We start from the raw sequence: 22,424 nt of genomic DNA, 5'->3' as shown, positions 1-22,424 counted from the left end.
ACAACAAAATGACTGTGACACTTTATACTTTCAGCCAAAGCCTTTTTCAGCAAGGAAAATACACACATATTCACACAAGGAGGCATACCTCATGCACACATGACCACTACCACCAGCAGCTTCAACTGTCATGTGTGCAAAAAGAGTGTGTGTGTGTGTGTGTGTGTGTGTGTGTGTGTGTGTGTGTGTGTGTGTGTGTGCGCGCTTTTCTGAAGGCTTTGGCTAAAAGTAGTAATGTTTAATAGCCTTTTCAGTGTGCCTGTCTGCAACTCAAAGGGTCATCTTTATGGTGATGAGCAATTTATCCTTTCCCTAATGCTGTTCATTACTTAATGTTATTTTGTTAAATATTTCCCTTTAAGCATATAAGCAAGAACAAGTTTAGGAAAAGTTTGAAATTATGCTTAAAATTTGTTGTAAATTGGTAAGTGTTCTCATTATGAAACACTGGATGAATATGAACTGGGCAATTTGTGGTCCACTCTAATCAAAAGCCAATTTTTCATGCATCTCTACATTTATGATCACACATTTCCTCAACTGTGTGGTGTACAATGACAATTTTGTACACACATTAAATGATATCTGTAGATACTGTAAGCAAAGTGTGTTGCAAATATAATTATTAATAAAGATGTAATAAATCAAAATATCGAGCCTGATGTTAAAGTTTTACTGCACGTCATTTTAAGCAAAAGCTAATTTTTCATGCACATAAATGTTTGCTACATCACATCTCCTGAACTATGTGCAGTACGATGATGTAATTTTGCAGGTACATTCATGACTTACGTAGATACTGTATGCAAACTGTCTCTTGAATCGACTTAGTAATAAAGAACTAATAAATTAATATGTCACACCACATGCTGAAGTTTGATTGCACAAACAGCAGAAAATGCAGTAAGTGATACGTCTTGTTACATTCACCATTTTGTAAGGGCATCAGCATGAAAATGTTCCGTAAAAGTTTCAAATTGTGTGTAAAGTTTGTCGCAAGTTGCAAAGTGGTCTCATTTCCAAATAGTGGATGAATACAGCCAGGGTATCTGCGAGCCTCAGTTATGCTGCCTCGAGACAAACACACAGTTCCTGACTGTAATACTCATCTTATTGTGTTTAATTTTTATTATAAGTTTGCATCTATTACTCAGTAGATCATGACACCATTTTTAATTTTTGAATTCGATCAATAATTATGTGAAATATTGGAGATTGAATTTTTGCTGCCTACATGCTGCAGCTGGTACTGGGTTCTGGGTTGATATTTTAGTAATAGATCTTGCTTCCCGTATACCCCTATATCATCCACAAATTTCGTCATGTATTATACCTACTGTACTGTACTATACGTGTGTGTGTGTGTGTGTGTGTGTGTGTGTCACTCACTCCCTAACCTCACTCACAGTCATCCACACTATTAAGAAAATGTAAAAATGGTCTGATGTTCTAAAACTGGCAATTAAAAACCCTAAATGAGCACCATATTCATTTGATTGTCAGATAAAAGAGAGGGCAAATACGGCAGTAAGTTGCTGCTGACCTCTTGTCTGAATCTAAAACACAGTATCAGTCTATTAAAATGACGTGTGCTGTGATTCGTACTCCACGAGGACCAGACATTGGACGCTTCTCTCGCCGGAGCGAGAAGTTGTGTCGTAGGGCTTTGTCCTAGGCAGAGATGTGTGAGAAGGACCTCATCCCATCTGTGTGGCTGGTACTAAATACATCAGAGCTGAGAAGTAGGATTTACCAGGTCCAACTTACTGTCTATCACTTCCACCCACTCTTCATCCTGTCTACAAATGAATCTGTACCTCAACAGGGAAGGGACAGCACAAAGGAGCACACTCAAACATCTCGCTACCTCGACATACTCTTTGACGGTTGAATCTGCTACCGTATTTTACAGACTACGAGACACAGATTTTTCTTTGAAAAACTGCCTCAAACACTCGTGTGCGTATTGTACTCGAGATTAACATAAAAATGTCCAGTGTTTGATTTAAAATTCCTGACAGTCTTAAAAATGGCCCTATATTCAATGCCACAGGAAACTCGATCTACCTGGAAACATCGGACTCGACTGGCAGTAGCAGTGCATCGATGCAATGACTGAGTTGCAGGTATCCACAAGCTTGATAAAACTGTCTCCCTGCCACCCCACCACCATAAACCCAGAACACTGTCTAGCTTACGATTCATCATTGCTGTCTACGGTGCCAGGGAACTTTAATTGCAAGTGATTTGTGTTATCAGTAACAGTACAATAGTTTTGTTAGCAGCTAGTTCCATAATGGAAAAAAGATATTATTACAATGTGGACCATAAACTGAAAGTAATAGCACCTGCAGAGGAACACGGAAGCAGAACAGCTGAGTGGCATTTCGGCCCTCCGCCAACAGAGAAAACAGTTCACGATTGGCAGGCTAGTAAAGAAGAATTGAAAAAAATGAGGAAGACTAAATGTGCAAGTAGAGAATTGAAATAAAAATGGCAACAACTAGAAGACGACATGGATTCAAGGGCACTGTCAAAATGGCACTGGAATTAATAAAAAATGATTCAAATACACCCTGTTAAGCTAATGTTACAGTGGAACTCAACAGATTTTAGGGATGGAGTTAGTTGGTGCTACAGGTTTATGAAGTGTCATGCAGTAGCATGCAAACCAAAATCTATTTCTGAAAATGCCACAAGGGTATGAAGGTAAAATATTATCTTGCCATCACTTTATTATTCAACATTCAAAGAAAACCAGTGTGAAAATAAACCAAACAGCTAATATGGACGAAAGTAGTCTCACATTTGATGTGCCGTGTAACAGAACTGTTGCCATGAAAGGCACTAAAACTATAACTACAAACACAAGTGTACGTGACAAAATGCACGACACTGTTGTCCTTGTTGTGGTGACATTACTAAACTTAATCGAATGGTCATTTCCAAGTGCAAAACAATGCCAAAACTTTCTGAAATTCCACCAGGTGGTGGTGTTCACATGTGAATGACGAAGGTTGGATGGATGAGGCTAGAATGAAATTATGGATTAACAGAGTGTGGGAGACAAGAAAAGATGCTTTATTGAAGAAAAATTCTCTTCTTGTGGTACATCAGTTTAGGAGTGAAAGAGAAATTGAGACAGGGAAATACAGTGCCTATTATCATTCCAAAGAGCTTACTTCACAAATACAACCTCTCGATGTCTCGATAAATAAATCATTTAAAGTGTATATGAGAGAGGAATGGAACACATGAATGATGGATGAAACCCAACATGAATTCATGCTGAAGGGAGATTTAAAATGGACTACAGTCAAACGAGTGTGTCAGTGGATAAAACAGTTGTGGTCTAGAGTGAGAGCAGAGATTACTGTTAAATCTTTCAAGAAATGCGGCTTAAGTAACTCTCTCGATGGCAGTGAAGCTCGTCATATATATGAAGAGGACAACAATGATGATGATGATTATGAACTAGAAGTAGGAGGAGGAAAAGAAGAAAGTTCATATGACAATTTTCATGGCTTTATAAACTAAGAATTTTTTCTCTTAGTCTGGCATTGCAAACTAACAACAAAAATCATAAAAATGTTATTTTTTAAGAAACAAACTGTTTAAAAATTAAGGTGTGTCTTATAGTCCATAAAATACAGTATTCCATTTCCCTTTATAATCCATGTGCCCTGGCACCTAGCACAAAAGCACAATAACTAACATTTTCTATACTACTTGCTGTTGAATTTTTAATAGGTAGCAGTATACATTTTACACGCCTTCTGTTATGTTTTCAGTGAACCTGATAACAGTTAAGAAACTTACCACAAACACAAATTAGAAAGAAATAAGAATAAGCAGGTAAGAAAAATAAGTTGTGTTAAGTTGACCACCAAATTCTACTATAATGTAGTGTAGACTGTTAATTTCATTCACCACCCTTATTCCAGTGATGCTGGACTGTGATTTACAGGCTACTTATATTTTAGGAAACTGCTGTACATTGATCATATACAGATTAGTACACACATAGAAAGCAGACATAAAATTAACCATGAAAAGAAATATTAATCCCTCACACTGCACTCCCTCAACACTGCACTTGCTACTGCAGAAATTTATCAACAAAACCAAAGATGTTAGCCCACCTACAGCCCACATGCTAATGTTTTTTAGTTAAAAATGTCTCTAAGAGACTGCTATCAACCAAAGAGTGACTTTATCAGCAATATCTTTCTAATCATAAAAATTCAGTCTCTTTCCTAAATAATTTTAACAATTCAATATTCCTTTTTGCAATACCTCTGTTCTTTTGACCGAGATGAGCTCATTTCTGTGACCAATAATGAGTTTTTCAAATGGCTATGTCAACTGGTAATGATATATTATAAAAGTTCACCATACTGCCCACACGGTACTGAGCTACTGTTTTGACAACGCATCTGTAGAATCGATAGTCACTTCTCGTCTGAAGCCAGTGGAACGTTTGCAGCTTTCTGTTAGTGATTCACGCCATTTGTAATGCCACACGAGGAGGAAGTGCGATGGCAGTTTGCACTGACGAGTCACAGTTCCATCTCAACGAACAGGCAAACACACACAATTCGTGCATCTGAGCTAGAGGGAAACCACCCGAGTCCCCTCCTCACACATTAGGAGTGAGGGAGTGATATATAACTTGACAGTATTTCACACTGCAGTGCACAATGTGATGTACAGATGGTTTTATGAAGACCAAATACAGTAGTGGTGTTATCGGCAGTAGACTGCTACTGCTCATAATACCGCTCACACTGTCACATTCTGCAATCAGGATTCTTGCAGAGAAGTCACATCGAATGGGTCGTCAGCTGTTTACATATTTCTGAATTCCAGGAAAACTCAAATAAGCATTGTTGTTGCTTCTAAACAAAACAAACCAAAAAATCCATACGTGTTCAAGAATATGCGATACAAAAGAAAAGGGAACTCTGCAGTCGGGCACTGAAAACCACACGAGAGTTGTGCATCCTTTGTGTCACCCTCAGTCACCGTCAGATGCGGTACGGAGGAGCACGGGGTCAGCACACTGCACTCCCAGCCACTGCCGATGTTCCGACCGTGAAGCTGCTACTACTTCACCATAGGATAGCTCCTCGGCTGGCATTGCACTCCACTCTAGTCCTCCCACTGAGGTTAAATCCCTACCAGTACTGGGAATCAAATCCAAGTCCCCCCACGCGAGGGTCTGTCATGTCGACCACTCGGCTACGGAGGCAGACCAAACATGTGTGTTGTTGTTGTTGTTGTTGTTGTTGTTGTTGTTGTCGTCTTCAGTCCTGAGACTGGTTTGATGCAGCTCTCCATGCTACTCTATCCTGTGCAAGCTGCTTCATCTCCCAGTACCTACTGCAGCCCACATCCTTCTGAATCTGCTTAGTGTATTCATTTCTTGGTCTCCCTCTATGATTTTTTCCCTCCACGCTGCCCTCCAATGCTAAATTTGTGATCCCCTGATGCCTCAGAACATGTCCTACCAACCGATCCCTTCTTCTTGTGAAGTTGTGCCACAAACTCCTCTTCTCCCCAATTCTATTCAATACCTCCTCATTAGTTACGTGATCTACCCATCTAATCTTCAGCATTCTTCTGTAGCACCACATTTCGAAAGCTTCTATTCTTTCTTGTCCAAACTATTTATCGCCCATGTTTCACTTCCGTACATGGCTATACTCCATACAAATACTTTCAGGAACGACTTCCTGACACTTAAATCTATACTCGATGTTAACAAATTTCTCTTCTTCAGAAACGCTTTCCTCGCCATTGCCAGGCTACATTTTATATCCTCTCTACTTCGACCATCATCAGTTATTTTGCTCCCCAAATAGCAAAACTCCTTTACTACTTTCAGTGTCTCATTTCCTAATCTAATACCCTCAGCATCACCCGACTTAATTCAACTACCTTCCATTATCCTCGTTTTGCTTTTGTTGATGTTCATCTGATATCCTCCTTTCAAGACACTGTCCATTCCATTCAAATGCTCTTCCGAGTCCTTTTCTGTCTCTGACAGAATTACAATGTCATCGGTGAGCCTCAAAGTTTTTATTTCTTCTCCATGGATTTTAATACCTACTCCAAACTTTTCTTTTGTTTCCTTTACTGATTGCGCAATATACCGATTGAATAACATCGGGGAGAGGCTACAACCCTGTCTCACTCCCTTCCCAACCACTGCTTCCCTTTCATGCCCCTCAACTCTTATAACTGCCATCTGCTTTCTGTACAAATTGTAAATAGCCTTTCGCTCCCTGTATTTTACCCCTGCCACCTTTAGAATTTGAAAGAGAGTATTCCAGTCAACATTGTCAAAAGCTTTCTCTACGTCTACAAACGCTACAAACGTAGGTTTGCCTTTCCATAATCTATTTTCTAAGATAAGTGGTAAGGTCACGTGTTCCAACATTTCTGTGGAATCTAAACTGATCTTCCCCGAGGTGGGCTTCTAGCAGTTTTTCCATTCGCCTGTAAAGAATTCGCGTTAGTATTTTGCAGCTGTGACTTATTAAACTGATAGTTCGGTAATTTTCACATCTGTCAACATCTGCTTTCTTTGGGATTGGAATTATTATATTCTTCTAGCAGCCATAACAAAAACTATATTTAGCCATGTTTTTCAGAATACGTTGCAATTTGTGAGGCTCCACTCAGGTATCGTACTTCTGTAAAACTTGATGTGACTGCTAAACTAAACAATAGTTGTCAAATGTGCTGGGTATACACACATCATTCCGACATTATTTCCCAGTGAGATTCAGATGAAACCAGCTTCTCCTGAGAATACATGATCTGCCGGTCCAGTAGGACCATGTAGGTTACAACGCGGCTGTTCAACAGCAGGAGAGTCAGCTGTTTCGCCAACCCCTGCCCATCTAATGCCTGCCACACAGCACATGAACTGTAACAGTCAAATCTAACTTCGATTAATTCCTAACTAAATGTGTTTACTGATGGATGTTCTCTTTAATATGCGGGACACTTTGGTTGAGTATCACATACACTAGTTTAAATGCCAGTTCTCATGTTCAGATGTTTTCCGTACATTGTGAATTTATGTGCTTTTTTATTGTACAATCAGTCAAGAAAGTCCCGTTTCTTATCTGCTCCGCTTTCTATTACGAGTGAAACTTGTGGGAACACTGTGCTTATGTGTATTCGTAATTCCTCAGTATGTGGATGTTTATTATACGAGACAGATCAACTACTGCTATTCTGCAACCCTAACAATACATTTGGGTCACTTTTGCTCGCATGATTCTTTTGGCAAATTGGTCATTCCATGTCAACAGGGTTCAGCACTATCTTTTTGATTAACACCACATGTTAGTTAGTACTGACCACACTGTGATGTTATAGTAAGTACTAGTCACACCCAATTGTCAGCTTCCAAAGCGAATATATCTGAGCTTTTTCATGCAAAGCACGTACAGGATCTGTAAATTAACACAACGAGTGCATGCTAAAAAATACATACGACTAGCAGTTCGAGAACAGGACATCTAATGGAACACAGAGTGTGGTGAAACTAGATACTTGAGACAAGAATAGCGCGGTACCTTGAGAGGGCTGCCGGATGACTCGTTTTTCTCTGTTTTACGTGACTTCTGTGGACAGCACAAACAGGCAATGTCAACTCGTGTACTCTGGCACAGAAAAAAACTGCACACAGCATAGCGATAATTTTTAAGGCACCACAGTTACAAAAAAATGAAAACAAGAACAATACGCAACACATCAATCAAAATAACTTACTCAACACAACAGAACAAATAGTATACAAACATTTAACTGGGCACGGAAATGATCACTGAACTGAGACTGTTCATAATACAAATAGATAAGTTCTACAATGAGGTAGCAGCAGTAGCAGAAGGAAACACATTTAAAGGTGTAAAACTACCAGTTTTCAAAGGTACTGAACATCCTTTTTAAGCAGAGAAAAAGTAAAGGCTGGGAGAAGAGAGTTTGGCAAAGCTTAAAGACACCCAGGTTCCCAGCTCAAAACACTTAGTAGACATAACTGACTCCTCAGTTGGAAATTTATTAATTTTGTTAGCTATACACCAGTGCTTTTCTGTTAGCAAGTGCCACGGATTTCAAATCCGCGCCAGATGGCACGGACCTCGATTACCACTAGAGGTATCTCCAGCCGTCGCATCGTAAGCCGCGGCTGCGCATGCGATCCTGGCCGGCGTATAATGTGAGGTCACCACGGTTGAGCACGTAGTCCCAGCGGCCAACAGCAACATACTCTATCAGCTATTTAAGCACCTGCCTCTCACTCAACAGGCAGTCTGATATTCACATTAATCTATCGACATCTCACCTACACACAGCGTGTTTACTCGGTTTCCGGGTACGAGTGAACATTGTGCATTCGTGAGGTTTCGCTTGTGACCCCGTTGCTATTTGCGTGTTGTTGTTCATTAGGTCTCGTTCGGTCGTCCGTCGTGTTCGTCCTTCCCCATTCGTTTTGTCTGTTCACGGGCCACCTCAGTTTGGTCCTGCCGTGCTTTCGTTCTCAGCAAACCCGCGACTGCTCCGGTCGTGGCTACAACATTTTGGCAATGAGGTAAACGGTGATAGTTGTTAGCATGGAAACGAAGTTGGTCTGTCTTCTGGAGCAACAGCAGCAGCTCGTGCAGCAGCGGCAGCTCCAGTTAGACACCTTACAACAGTCGCTGCTGTTGCTAATGGACAAAGTTTATGACCGGTACGCATTACCACAACAGCTTCAGAGTCCTCAGGTGTCCGATGCTTTCCCACATCCGCCGTCGATCCCCCCATTTAATGACACTAAAGAAGACTGGGGAACATACTTACATCAGCTGAAACAACATTACACAGCTTTTCAAGTCACGGATGACTCCTTGCAGTGTTGGTTGTTTTTGTCTCGGGCCTCCCCAGACACGTTCTTTCTTCTCCGCAAGTTGGCACTGTTGTCTCATCCTGTAGTTCACTCTTTCCAGGAGATATGCCTTTTGCTGACAAAGTGTTATTCCCAATGCTACCATGTGGTCACCTCTCGGCTGGAGTTCCACCAGTACCATAAACAGCCTGGTCAATCTTATCATTCCCGGGTCATTGACCTGCAGGGTCTCAGCTGTCGATGTGATTTTACGTGCACCAATCGGCAGTGTAAGGCTTCGTATGCGAACTCCCTGATCCGGGATGTGGTGGTTCAGCTGGCTCCCGATCCCGAGGTCTACACTGTGGCAATGAAACTCGATAAACCCTCCTCGGATGAGATTCTCCGCATTGCACACTCGTTTTAAGTTGGTCAGGTGGCTAATGAGCGTCTTATGACGTGGCCGCAGGTGGCGGTGATCGCTGTGTCTCTGCCGGTTCCGGCCTCGCAACGTTGACGTGGCCCTGCTGACCGAGGCCGGCGCCATCTGAACTCCTCTTATCTGACATCTCTATGGCATCGGCGCCTCTGGTCGCCCCTCGTCACTAGTCACGCGGCCCACTCCCCTCTTGCCCACAGTGCTTTACCACACATCCTCGAGCTGATTGTCCCTACCGCTGGAAAACGTACTTGCTGTGTAACAAGGAGGGCCACATACGATCGGTTTGTCGTAGTCGCTCTATTCGCTCAGGTCCTACCCCTCCTGCACCTCGAGATACTGCCCGTGCTCTGCAGTCGGTAGTCCCACTCCGCCTTTTCACTGAGGATGTCAGTTTTCAGGTCGAGACTGGGGCCACTGTCTCCCTGATTAATATGGCGACATATACCCGGCTGGACTCTTAAGAGTTGTCACCTCCCTCTCGGCATTTGGTCCCATACGGAGATGGCTCCATTCCATTCTGTTCGCAGTTCGTCGTCCAGGCGATGTAAAAACGTGTTCCCTGGCTCCTTACCCTATTTGTCGTCGACCATCCGACAGCTTCGAATATTTTTGGCCTGGATGCTTCAGCTGTTTGGCTTTTCAATTTCTGAAGAAGTTAAGGTCACTTCCACGGCTGTTCCTTTTCAGGACTCTGCAGATCTGTGCTCTGCTTTTGCATCATTGTTTGCAACAGATCTCAGATGTGCTTCTGATTTTCAGGCGCACAATCAGCCAGATATGCAGCCTCACTTTTTCCAGGTCCGACCCCTTCCGGTGGCCTTACAGCCGGCAGTCGAGCTGGAACTTGGTCGGTTCCAGGCCACTGGCATTCTGGAGCCTGTGACATACAGTGCCTGGGCGACACCATTAGTGGTCTTACAGAGACCCAATGGGTCCCTTCGCCTGTGTGGGAACTTCGGCACTACTATCCGTAGTCCACTCTTACCCCATTCCACGACAGGAAGATCTTCTCGCCAAGCTTGCCGGGGGAGAGTACTTTTCCAAGACTGACCTGGCCGAGGCATACCACCAGCTACCCTCGGATGCCAATTCCCAGAACATCTCGGTTATCAATATGTCTTTCGGATTGTACGAGCGCCTTCCATTTGGTGTCTCTTCGGCGCCGGCCACTTTCCGGCATTTCCTCGAGCAGCTAATGCAGCCTATCCCTGCCTGCGTGAATTATCTGGATGACAACTTGGTCACCAGGCATTCCTGCCAGCAACATTAGCAAAACTTCAGCGCCTTATTTCACGCTCTGCAATCTGCAGGTTTATGCTGTTGGCCGGAAGTGGAATACTTAGGCCACTGACGTAGCAAAGATGGCATTCGCCCTTCGGGTCGTAATGTCGCGGCCACTGAGGCCCTTCCTCGTCCCAAGGACTTATCTGATCTCCAGGGCTTTTTAGGCAAGGTTACTTATTACTTGAAGTTCTTACCCTAGGCTGCCTCTGTTGCTCAATCCCTCAATCACTTGTGTCACAAGGGCTGCCTTTTGATTGGACTCCTGCCAGTGACCAGGCTTTTCTTCAGTTAAGGACGATGCTGAAGTCCGCTACTTGCCTCACTCCCTCGCTTGTGGGGCGGCTGATGCACCGGCACACGGCATCGAGGCCATCCTCGTGCATCGGAATGCCGATGGATCCGAACATCCCATCGCTTATTCGTTTAAGACGTTGATCCCAGCACAACGGAACCAACCCCAGATTGAAAAGGAGGCCCTGGCGATCGTGTTTACCGTCCAAAAATTCCACACCTATTTCTTTGGGGCAAAGTTCACGCTCCTGATGGACCATAAACCCTTAGTTACGCTTTTCAGACCCCACTCTCACCTGCCAGAGTGGGTGGCTCAACGTCTCCAGCGCTGGGCGTTATTTTTACGAAATTACGCTTACACCGTCTGGTATAAGCCAACCGTGGTAACATGTACGCTTTGTCACGTCTCCCAGCAGGCCCCGATCCTGCATTTGACCGACAGGAGGTCCTCTGCTTTCACATCGATTCTCCCCGCCGGGATGCACTGGACAATCTGCCTCTTATGGTCGCTCAAATTGCTGCGGCTACCCGCCGTGATCCTATCTTGCAGCAGGTTCTCTGCTACGTGGTCCACGTGTGTCCCTCCTGTATTACTCATTGGCTGCAAACCAATTGCAGCCCCTGGTGCCACCTATCCCACAGGCTCTGCACAATCGACGATGTCCTCCTCTCGGCCACAGAGTCCGATGTCCGTCGGGTGGTCATCCCTCCGGATCTGCGGCATCAAGTGCTCAGTTTGTTACACCGCAGGCACTGGGGTATGTCCCGTATGAAAGTTTTGGCTCGCCAGCACGTGTATTGGCATAGCATCGATGGGGACATTAACTGCCTGGCCCGCGGGTGCACTGTGTGTGCACGTTACCAGGCAAGGCATACATCAGTTGGTAATAATGGGACCCTTATAGGGTCAGTTACTCAATAAATTTGTTTTCCTATATGAGAAGTCAAACAGAAATTAAACAGACCAAGAGAAGCAAAGCAAATTTTTCATTTTTTAATACACAAAGCAAAGCCAATAAATATATATATATGTATCCACGTAAATTCAATCAATTATTGATAAAATTATTTAATTCAATAGATAAAAAATCTACTCACCAAGCGGTGGCAGAACAGGCATTTTAAAGGCTGTTGTGATTGACAAGCTTTCGGAGCAGTGGTTCCTTCTTCGTGCAGAAGGGTTGAAGGGGAAGGAAGAATGGTGAAGGCAAAGGACTGGAGAGGTCTAGGAATAGGGGAGATTTTGGGGAAGTCACCTAGAACCGCGGGTCAGGGGAGCCTTACCCTACGGGACGAGAAGGAAAGACTGATTGTCGGGTACTGCATCAGATAATATTTCCTTTTGCAGAGCATGTTCTACAACGTGACATTCGTGACCTCGGCTCCTGTTTCACCACACGCACCATCTGGATTCTTCCGCGAGACACCAGTTTCTCAAAACTCCGCAGGTGGCATCTAGCATTACGACATGTCCTCGGTTCTCACCACCCATCTGGCCTTAATTTACATTAATTTCTTCTGTCTCAGCTGTTCTTCCCTGTAACTACTCTTTGTTTCACTCTGTTTTAATTTCCTACATCTTTCATTGTCTTTCCCATGTATTTTGCATTGCCTCCTCCCACCTCTGTTACATACTATGCACTTAGCTTCTTACTCTTATTAACTCCATGCACAATGTTTTAGTAGTAATCTCTGTATTGCATATTACCCTGTCTTCCACTTTAAGCTCTCACGTTTTCAAATTTCATTGAATGCAGTCCCCAACAATCAGTCTTTCCTCCTCATCCCCCAGGGTAAGCCTTGCCCTAGCTGTGGTTCAGGGTGACTTTCTCGAAATCTACCTCTTTTCCTAGAGCTCTCCAGTCCTTTTCCTTCACCCTTCTTCCTTCCCCTTCAATCCTGCTGCCCGAAGAAGGAGCCACTTGCTCTGAAAGCCTACCAATCACAACAATATTTTATAAGTGTGTTCTGTCGCCATTTGGTGAGTAGACTTTTTACCTACCCAATTAAACAAGTAAATTCAATGTTAGTTTATATTCGTAAAGATAAGACTGTGGCATGTAATTCTGCCACTGAGGTTGTTTGATGTATTATGCCATCACTGAAGTCAGCATCTGAGCTACTATGCTGAGCAGGCCTTAAAACATTAAATTATCATATCTTTCTTTCCATGATCCAATTTTGATGAAATAAAGCCCATACATTATGCCAACTATGCTCAAGTTACCTGAGAAAATGCCGTGAACAAAATCTTATGAACACATCACATTTCATCCAACCCAAACTGGACCTCTGATGGAGTTTCGTGGCATGGATAATTTCAATTAAATATGATGGACAATGGTCCAGTATCAAGTACTAACTGACCACTCTTACAGTTTTGTTACGAGAAGCAGATCGCTAGGTTTGTAATTAATTTGTCGTTAATTTTTATGATCCTCCTAGTAAGTATTTCTAGCACAACAACAAATAAGATTATGTGAGTTTATCAGTGTGGTAAAAAATACCTTAAATAGGACAAACAGTATTGGGGAAAAAAAAGTTATACAAAAAAATGGGGCTTCAGTATTGCTCCAATTATATTGTAAACAGTAATGTTTCTTTTGTATGTTAGAGACTGAATTACTGAGATGAACTTCATCTGGAATTAGTTGCTGATAATGCCTTCTTATTAAAATTTCAAACATTAAATTTTTATTTGACACTACAATAGTGAAGCCCTAGTCACAGTACACACAATTTTTCTTGGGGGGGGAAAAAAAAAATAGGGGGGGGGGGGGTTACATTATCGGTTACAACGAGCTATGTTATCATTTTCAAATATAAAACATCAGTCACAGAATATATATGTGACCATACATCTGACGACAATTACAAAAACTGAGACCAGTAACGGAGGCAATGGTGGGACAAACAAGTCACCGCAAGTTATGTCCTCGTTTGCCCAACTGTTTCATTGCATGTACTGACGTAGAATAGCTAAAAACTACACCAGGATAAAAAATTGCCACGGATTCTTGCAATGTGTCCTGCTGTGACACAACACTTGTATGGCTGATATAAATTCGAGGGTCGTAAGTGTATCAAGCAGAGCAAGCTTCCATATGGAATGCAGCACATAATTTTACTAAGTTCCGAAAAAAGAATCTCAAACATGCTGTACTCTCATGTAGGACTGACACACAATTATGTCAGAATACAGAAGAATTTCACAACTTACAACAATATGCTTTTATTATATAGCTACTTACAATTGCAAGCTGCACACTCCAAACAGTCAGTTCAATCCATCTGTGCTGCATTTCTCTGGTGATAGTAGAAAAACTCACTGCATCACAGTCGTCGCTACGACATACGCTTTAAGTATCACTGTCACTGCTCTTATTTAATGAAATAATCATCTCCTCTACTGAATATTCCGAAACAGCTTCATTCTACCGTGCTCTTTCCGTGGCGCTCTGTGTATGTATGATGGCTTTCTTCCAGACTCCAGAGTGACATTCCTAATAGCTTGTTTAGTGACTGCTTCAACTGCAGATAAGGTTAAATTATTCTTATAATAATTATTATTATTCCTGCCAATGTAAATAATAAGGGCCCATATTAACACCACTTGGTTGGAATGGCAGTGGTAGCATAATGATGTTTTTGCCAGTTTGTTGACTTCATATATGGAGAACTGTGGCTTATGGAGAGAGATTAAATTCATAAGCTCCATATTTTTTTTAAGTTTTCACTTACACCGATGTTACGACATTGAAGCCAAACACTTGTTTCCCCCCTTCGATTTTACCACGTCAGGTGTCTTGTCGACAACAACTGAAGGTAAGGATTATTATCTAGGACAACTATTGATAATTTTCCCAGATTTGGTACTAGTAATTCTATGAAATCACTTTATAAATGCACCTGGTTTCTTTCTTCGTGATGATCTCCTGTATTCTTTGATTTAAAAACAGGGGACTGAGAGAAAACCTTTTAAGGTGCATGCATGAACAAAAATAAGTCTGCTCCCTTCATCATAAGACACTGCCATTGTTCCTTTAATTGTGTTGGCTGTCCACCTCTGCTTGTCAATGTGAGCAAAACTGTACCACATTTCATCAAGCCACAACACTTTATTGATATTCATGCTGCCTTAAAAATAAGCTACATTGCCCCTCTCCACCAACAGCTATGGTCACAGACATGTTCAAAGACAAAGCCTACATAGTGTACAACAGTGAAAACTGATGTGTGACTACCTTGAAAAAGTCACAGTTCCTTAAGTATGGGCAATAACTTTGAGTGTGTCAAATGTTCATTTCATGAAAATAATCATTAACACGATGACGAATCACCACCTCTGCGAACAAACCTATATTGATAATCCACTTATCCATACAATGTTTTTTCAACAGTGTTTTAATCTTTAATGTTTCTCCAGCTTCCTTTTCTTACTCGAACATTTCCTCGACAATCTTCGCAACAGTGTTTTAGTTTGTATTAATCAGTTCTATAAAATACTTTGTTAATGGAGAACAGTGGGTCACCATTCAGATTTTCAGTCTCAAAATAAGCACATAACACACAAACCGTGTTGAATTTTTCCACTCTTAACTTTCGATGAACTTGCTACTGACACTGTTCGGTACCACACGACAAATAAGAGTGACATCAAACAACATAATGACTCCTACATCCACAGAAATGAAAACAAAGTCACAGGATGCAACAATCATACAGGACAGCAAGCTGTCTGAAGCTGAAGCACAGAGGAAGCGGAAAGTGTTGCAGTCGTGGGTTGAAGCTTTGTGAACTTTGGGTATTTTCTTGTGGGATTGATGGAATGTGGTCCAGGCCTCTTGCACAGTCTTTGCATCTACTACTTCCATCATAGCTGGCAATTCTAAAGAAATTTTGGACAGATTATAGTGACAATGACTGCAAACTCACCAAATAATTTCATATCACATTTATTCATTTGGAGAGGGGGGGGGGGGGGGGGGCAGGTAAGGGCTAAACAACAGATACACGATGTCTTCCAACCACATAGATAGGAGCTCCGTAACAGTAAATGTGGAATGGCTGAGTAACAAAAACCAGAGAGCAGTAAAACAAAGTAAGAGAAATATTTGGGATTTGGGTCGGCAAGTGCAAAAACTGAACAGATAATCAACTTCCCCATACTAGCACCAGACGGCTGCGGCTTGCACTCACCCGGTAGGAGAGCATCATGCCCGTCTTGTTGAGCATCCAAAACGGACAGTACAAGGACATTACGAGGGACCCATTCTTGTGCACGGTGTGGATGCCGAGGTCCATCGACACCTTCTGGACACTGTCGTACGAATCGAACGTCCACACGGCAAACTCTGGTGGGTTTGCCTGAACTTCGTGCTTGGCCATCCACTCCTTCTCGAGGTAGTCTGGTATCTGCAAACAAACAAACTAGTGATACTGCTGAGTAGCAGAAGAGACAGACACTAAGGCAGGGTGTATACGCTGACAAGAAATAAAAATCCTACATTATGTGATCAAAAGCATCCACACACCTGGGTGGAAAAGTCTTACAAGTTCATGATGCCCTCCATCGGTAATGCTGGAATTCAATATGGTGTTGGCCCTCACTTAGCCTTGATGATAGCTTCCACTCTCGCAGGCATAGGTTCGATCAGGAGCTGGAAGGTTTCTTGGAGAATGGCATCCCATTCTTCACCGAGTGCTGCACTAAACAGAGGTATCGACGTCAGTCGGTGAGGCCTGGCACGAAGTTGGCATTACAAAACATCCCAAAGGTGTTCTATAGGATTCAGGTCAGGACTCTGCGCAGGCCAGTCCATTACAGGGATGCTATTGTCATGTAACCACTCCACCACAGGCCAGACATTATGAATTGGTGCTCGATCGTGTTGAAAGATGCAATCGCCATCCCCGAATTACTCTTCAACAGTGGGAAGTATGAAGGTGCTTAAAACATCAATGTAGGCCTGTGCTGTGATACTGCCACACAAAACAACAAGGGGCGCAAGCCCCCTTCATGAAAAACAGGACTACATCACACCACCAGTGCCTCCAAATTTTACTGTTGGCAGTTCACACGCTGGCAGGTGACATTCACTGGGTATTCACCATACTCACACCCTGCCATCGGATCGCCACATTGTGTACTGTGTATCGTCACCCTGCACGTTTTTCCACCATTCAATCGTCCAATGTTTATGCTCCTTACGCCGAGTGAGGTGTCGTTTGGCATTTACCAGTGTGATATGCGGCTTATGAGCAGCCGCTCGACCACGAAATGAAAGTTTTCTCACCTCCCGCCTAACTGTCATACTACTTGCAGTGGATCCTGATGCAGTTTGGAATGTCTGTGTGATGGTCGGAATATAGATGTCTGCCTATTACACATTACGACCCTCTTCAACTGTTGGTGGTCTCTGACAAGTCAATAGACGAGGTCGGCCTGTACGCTTTTGTGCTGTATGTGTCCCTTCACATTTCCACATCACTATCACATTGGAGACAGTGGACCTATGGCTGTTTAGTAGTGTGGAAATCTCTCATACAGACATATGACGCAAGTGACACCCAATAACCTGACTACGTTCAAAGTTTGTGAGTGCTCCATTCTGTTCTCTCACGATGTCTAATGACTACAGAGGTTGCTGATATGGAGTACCTGGCAGTACATGGCAGCACAATGAACCTAACAAGAAAAACTTATGTTTTTGGGGGTGTACGGATACTTTTGATCACGTAGTATATATTTTTCCCAGATTTCCCGGTTAAAAATAAGCTTTCTCTCGGATGTTTCTATGTTAAGTGACAATATGCTTTTCCTTAGAGCTGTAAAATTTATGAATCCTTTGACTAATGATGGTTTTACACACCTGCATAGAACTTCCTCACACTTTAGGAAACTAAACACAGCAAAAAAAAGTGCAGTTTGCAAAGATCTTAGGCGCACGGCAACATTTACACTGCATATCTTCAAATTCTGAAAAGTATAAACACAATTCCACCAAATACAGCATGCATGATAGCTTCCAAAGACTTGAATCTAGCTTGAGATGCACTTTTGTAATCCAGTCACAGCGCACATCACATGATCTTGCCAGTCAATGATACCAGATATTCAGAACACAGGATGCGTGATGTAGTGAGCCAATAACAGCACCACTGTTAAGTAGCTCAAACACACAAATAAGAAAAGTTAATGGTTTAAATTAATATGCATGAGTATAGCTACAAGAAAAGCTAAGCTTCCACTTATAACATTGCTCATCAAAAACTTTTTTGCTGTTCCCACTTGGCGGGTAGATTTTTTTATCTATCAGATTACAATATAATCTTGAAATGTGGTCCTTCTTAGCACTTATATGATAATAAAATTTTAAGTAATGGCATAAATGACTGATCTTTTGGGCCCAAAATTTTTCTGAGTGTCTAGTTGTCAGTGTTAAGTTTGAAGACGGTCTAACGCTTCACAATGTAAGAAATTCATGGCACATTCTCAAGCATAACATAATTCATCTTGTGTAAAAGGAAATTTAGATTGAAAGTAATGCTTCGCAGACCATCATTCACAGTATTTTCCTGTGACCTGTTACAAATGTAAATGTTTGTTAAATCATGCTCACTGAAACGAGGCCACAAGAAAGACTTTTGTTGTTACGAAGCATTGCATACTCTTTGGCACATTTTTCTGTCAGCAGATGCTTGTGTGTACACTGTAATTTGTTCCTGCAAGTGTTACACTTTCTTTGTAGCTAAAGTTTTATTTTAGTGCTATTCTCTCATTTGTTTTATTGCTGCAGTATTATTCTGCAGTAGCTGGCTAAAGTAAAATCAGAGTATCAGTTACTGCCAGGGAAATTATGAAAATTTAACTGAAAACTAGAACAATGAAAAATTCACAGCATTCTGAAAAATTTCCACATTTTTCCTGGGTTTGTCCTGGAAGAAAAAATTCCCAGGTTTTTCCCAGTTGTCCCAAGGTGTATACCAGAATGACTTTTCCGTCTGCAGCAGCATGTACACGAATTTGAAACTCCCTGGCAGACTGAAGTCGAGTGCTGGACCGTAATTCGAAACCTGAATCCTTTTCCTTTCACAGCTGAATGCTAGGCCTGCTCTCACAGCTCTACTTCTGTGAGTACTTCATCTCCTACCTTCCAAACTTCACGGAAGTTCTCCTGAATACCTTGTGGGAATAGTACCCCTGGAAAAAACAGTATTGTGGAAAAATGGGTCAGCCACAGACGACAGAATTGTTTTCAGAATGAATTTTCACTCAGTAGTGGAGAGTGTGCCAATCTAAAACCTTCTGGTAGTTTAAAACTGTGTGCCAGAGAAGGAGTGCTTGTCTCATGGCGAATGCAGCAGCACTTTTGAAATGTTTGGAAGGTATGGGGGAGGCATTGGCAGAAGTAAAGCTATGCAATTACATGTATGGTGTCTGATCTTCCAGACATGTCTGAATGAAAATATACCACACATATAATTGCACAGATACGCCTCAACGGACATACGACTATTTCAATGTGGACGTACACCATCATTTGTCCCATTGCAGGACTACAGTGAAGCTGTGAGTAATCGGGAAAACTAATGGTGTTCCATCATTAGTGATCAGCAGTTGGGAATTTGAGTTGGACAAGAAGCGTGTCTGGATGGCCCGAGGCAGTCAAGGAAAGCATTCGTGAGAAGCCAAGAATCTGGGTTCGAGTCCCGGTCTTGTCACAAATTTTCAAGTGCAGCTGTTGAATTATTTCACCACCCAAAGCAGCTATGTCATACAACTTTCTTAGAAGGGAAGCTAAGGGGATGGGTCACGAGTCATGCTCTGATAGCTCAACTGGGTGAGCACTTGCCCATAGAGGGCAAAGGTATCCTTGTCTGGCACGCAGTTTTAATCTGCCCAGAAATTTTCAGAAAGTAAGAATGTTACCACTAACAACCAAAGAAAAACAGCAAACAGCTGAGGTTCACCCACAACAAAATGCCAAATTCTAGTGATATAACCTTGGTACAGGGCATGACTTACAAAATACAAATTCCCTTAAGCGCAATAATTGTTTGTTTTGTTTTAATAATTTGCATGGATTCTGAAATAATTTTCTGGCTAAAGCACAGTCATATCTGGAGAAGTATCTGTTGCTTTTGAAAATGTAAAACAAATATGTAAACAGTTAGTGTAAGGGTAAGGATACGTTGGTTAATATTTCAGAGGTTTTGTGAAACATATGTAACCTCAGCAATTAGTATAACTGACTAATCATTCATAATTGGCATTCGGCTAAGTTTAAGTGGCAGTATTATTGTCAGTTAAGGTATTGATATGGTTTGGGTTTGCTGGGGCTGAATTTTTATGTTTGAGGTGCTCCTGGAGTGTCCTGCAGTGGTAAAAGACAGCCTTTCAAGGAGCTTGCATTACCGCAAGTAGTTGCTCAGAGACTGTGGTGCTATGTGTTGTGCCAAGGAGCTCCTCCCTGGTGAAGTTACATGGTTTTTGTCAATGCAGATCTGAGAATGTAGACCAAAGAAAAGAGAAGAATCTGGGAACAGAAATTAAGATGTTCTATTGAAATGACTAAGCTGTCTTTGGAGTTATAAGCTGACTGTGAGTACCGTATTTACTCGAATGTAAGCCGCACTTTTTTTCCGATTTTTGTAATCCAAAAAACCACCTGCGTCTTAGAATCGAGTGCAAAGCCAGCGGAAATTCTGAAAAAAGTTGGTGGGTGCCGCCACAACTTACTTCTGCCGTCGAATATATGTAGCGCTACACAGGCATGCTTTGTAGGCACAAAGATAAATACTGGCGCCAGAGGTGGAAGACGAGCTATTTTCAATGTACTACGAAAATTCGACGGGCAAGACTGTTTGGGATGTTTGTCAATATGGCCAACTCTACGTTCTGAATTTTTTCCTATCTGTGAGAAGAGATGGTTGATATAATAGGAACTTTTATAAATTGTGAATCACATGCAGTATTCTCGTCACCATAAGAATAATACGCATATAAACATTTTGCCATGTATTGTTTCATGTTTGCCGCTATCTCATTTAAATCCGGTCTGCCTAATAAACTATGAAACTAGAGTGAGACAACAGCAAATGTGGAAGAATATAAATATCATGTCATGTTTATATTCGTATTATTCTTATGCTTAATAGTGATACAGTCAGAAATGAAGTACGGCAATTGCCTAGATTTTTAAATCTAAGATGACTAATTTCTGTGTAGAATGTAATGTACTAACGAAGCGCCTGCAAAGATTTTCAAACGGAGAAAAATTTTCGCTAAACTCTCGTTCAGAACATCTTCTATCATACGCAGTCTATTATTTGGTTCTTGTTGATCATTATCAAAGAAAGCGGCAGTGTAAGCAACAACAAATAGCAGTTTCTTGCCATTGTTTCGCTAATGAGATGATTCCTCTTTTTTTTTAAAAAAAAAAAAAAAAAAAAAAAAAAAAAAAAAAAAAAAAAAAAAAAAAAAAGAGAGAGAGAGAGAGAGAGAGAGAGAGAGAGAGAGAGAGAGAGAGAGAGAGAAAAAAAAGCGGCGGTAGCGCACACAAAAGCAAGCTATGCTGCGAGCGGCGACAGGCCGTAAACACGCACTATCAGAATGCGACAAACAATGCATGACACAGTACAGTAACGCATTTTCAGCTTAGAGTGACGTAAACACCTTTAACAAAGAAAACTGCACTTTTCAGATCAAAGAAAAATAAGCTATCAATTCAAACCAGACGAAGCACATGGAAAAGGAAGGGTACCCGTATAAATACGGACGGAGCGCCTGACGCATAGTAATGGCTACCTGGTAAAGCTTAACTGATAACTTACAACTCGAACCAAACTACTGTAGCTGTATCGTCATTCATTCGACCTAAATTGTGTCTCTTATTACAATGGACCGACTTTGTTTCGATTTGGAGATGCGGCCTATAATTTTTCTCTCCCCTTGAATTTTGAGTCTCAAATTTCTGGTGCGGCTTAGATTCGGGAAAATATTTTTTCCTTGATTTCGAGTCTCATTTTTCAGGTGCGGCTTAGATTCGAGTGCGGCTTAAATTCGAGTAAATACGGTATTAGTCTGGCCAATAAACCAGATTGTGTCCAGAGTACGCAGCCTGGTCTTGTTCGTAGTAAAAGTAACTTTACAGAAAGAATAGCTGGAAGATGTGGATATTCCATCTGGCATAATTTAAAAGCATAACTCAAGACAGCAGACACCCTGACTTTAGTGGAATGAGATTGGATGGAAAAACAACTGCACAAATTTGTGTATCTGCTATGATGATAGCACATTATCAACAGGGGTAACAAAACATGAAACTATTACCGTAACAAACACAGGAAATGCCAGGTATTGTTCACATTATTCTGCAATGCTTCAGAAAGTTAGGACATGACCAACTCAGGCTTAGGAAAGGAAAAGCAACCAAAGAAGCTATAGTAGCAGTGCAAATAATTTTAGAAAGAAGAAATGAGTAACAAATATGTCTTATTCATTGATGCTTGGAGAACTGA

General features: G+C 41.8%; 1 protein-coding gene across 1 annotated transcript in view; it reads right to left on the bottom strand.

Annotated features, from left to right (window-relative positions):
• The window catches only part of LOC126215376 (intermembrane lipid transfer protein Vps13), a 442,186-nt gene that overhangs the window by 153,661 nt on the left and 266,101 nt on the right, over nt 1-22,424 (bottom strand). The window contains exons 42-43 of the mRNA XM_049942070.1: nt 16,101-16,316; nt 7,593-7,640 (exon numbers count right to left, since the gene is read on the bottom strand). Coding sequence (XP_049798027.1) covers nt 7,593-7,640; nt 16,101-16,316 — 264 coding nt within the window. The remainder of the gene's footprint in view (nt 1-7,592; nt 7,641-16,100; nt 16,317-22,424) is intronic.

Source organism: Schistocerca nitens, chromosome 12, assembly GCF_023898315.1.
Source record: "Schistocerca nitens isolate TAMUIC-IGC-003100 chromosome 12, iqSchNite1.1, whole genome shotgun sequence".
Classification (NCBI taxonomy): domain Eukaryota; kingdom Metazoa; phylum Arthropoda; class Insecta; order Orthoptera; family Acrididae; genus Schistocerca; species Schistocerca nitens.
This window is presented reverse-complemented; position numbering and strand designations above follow the sequence as displayed.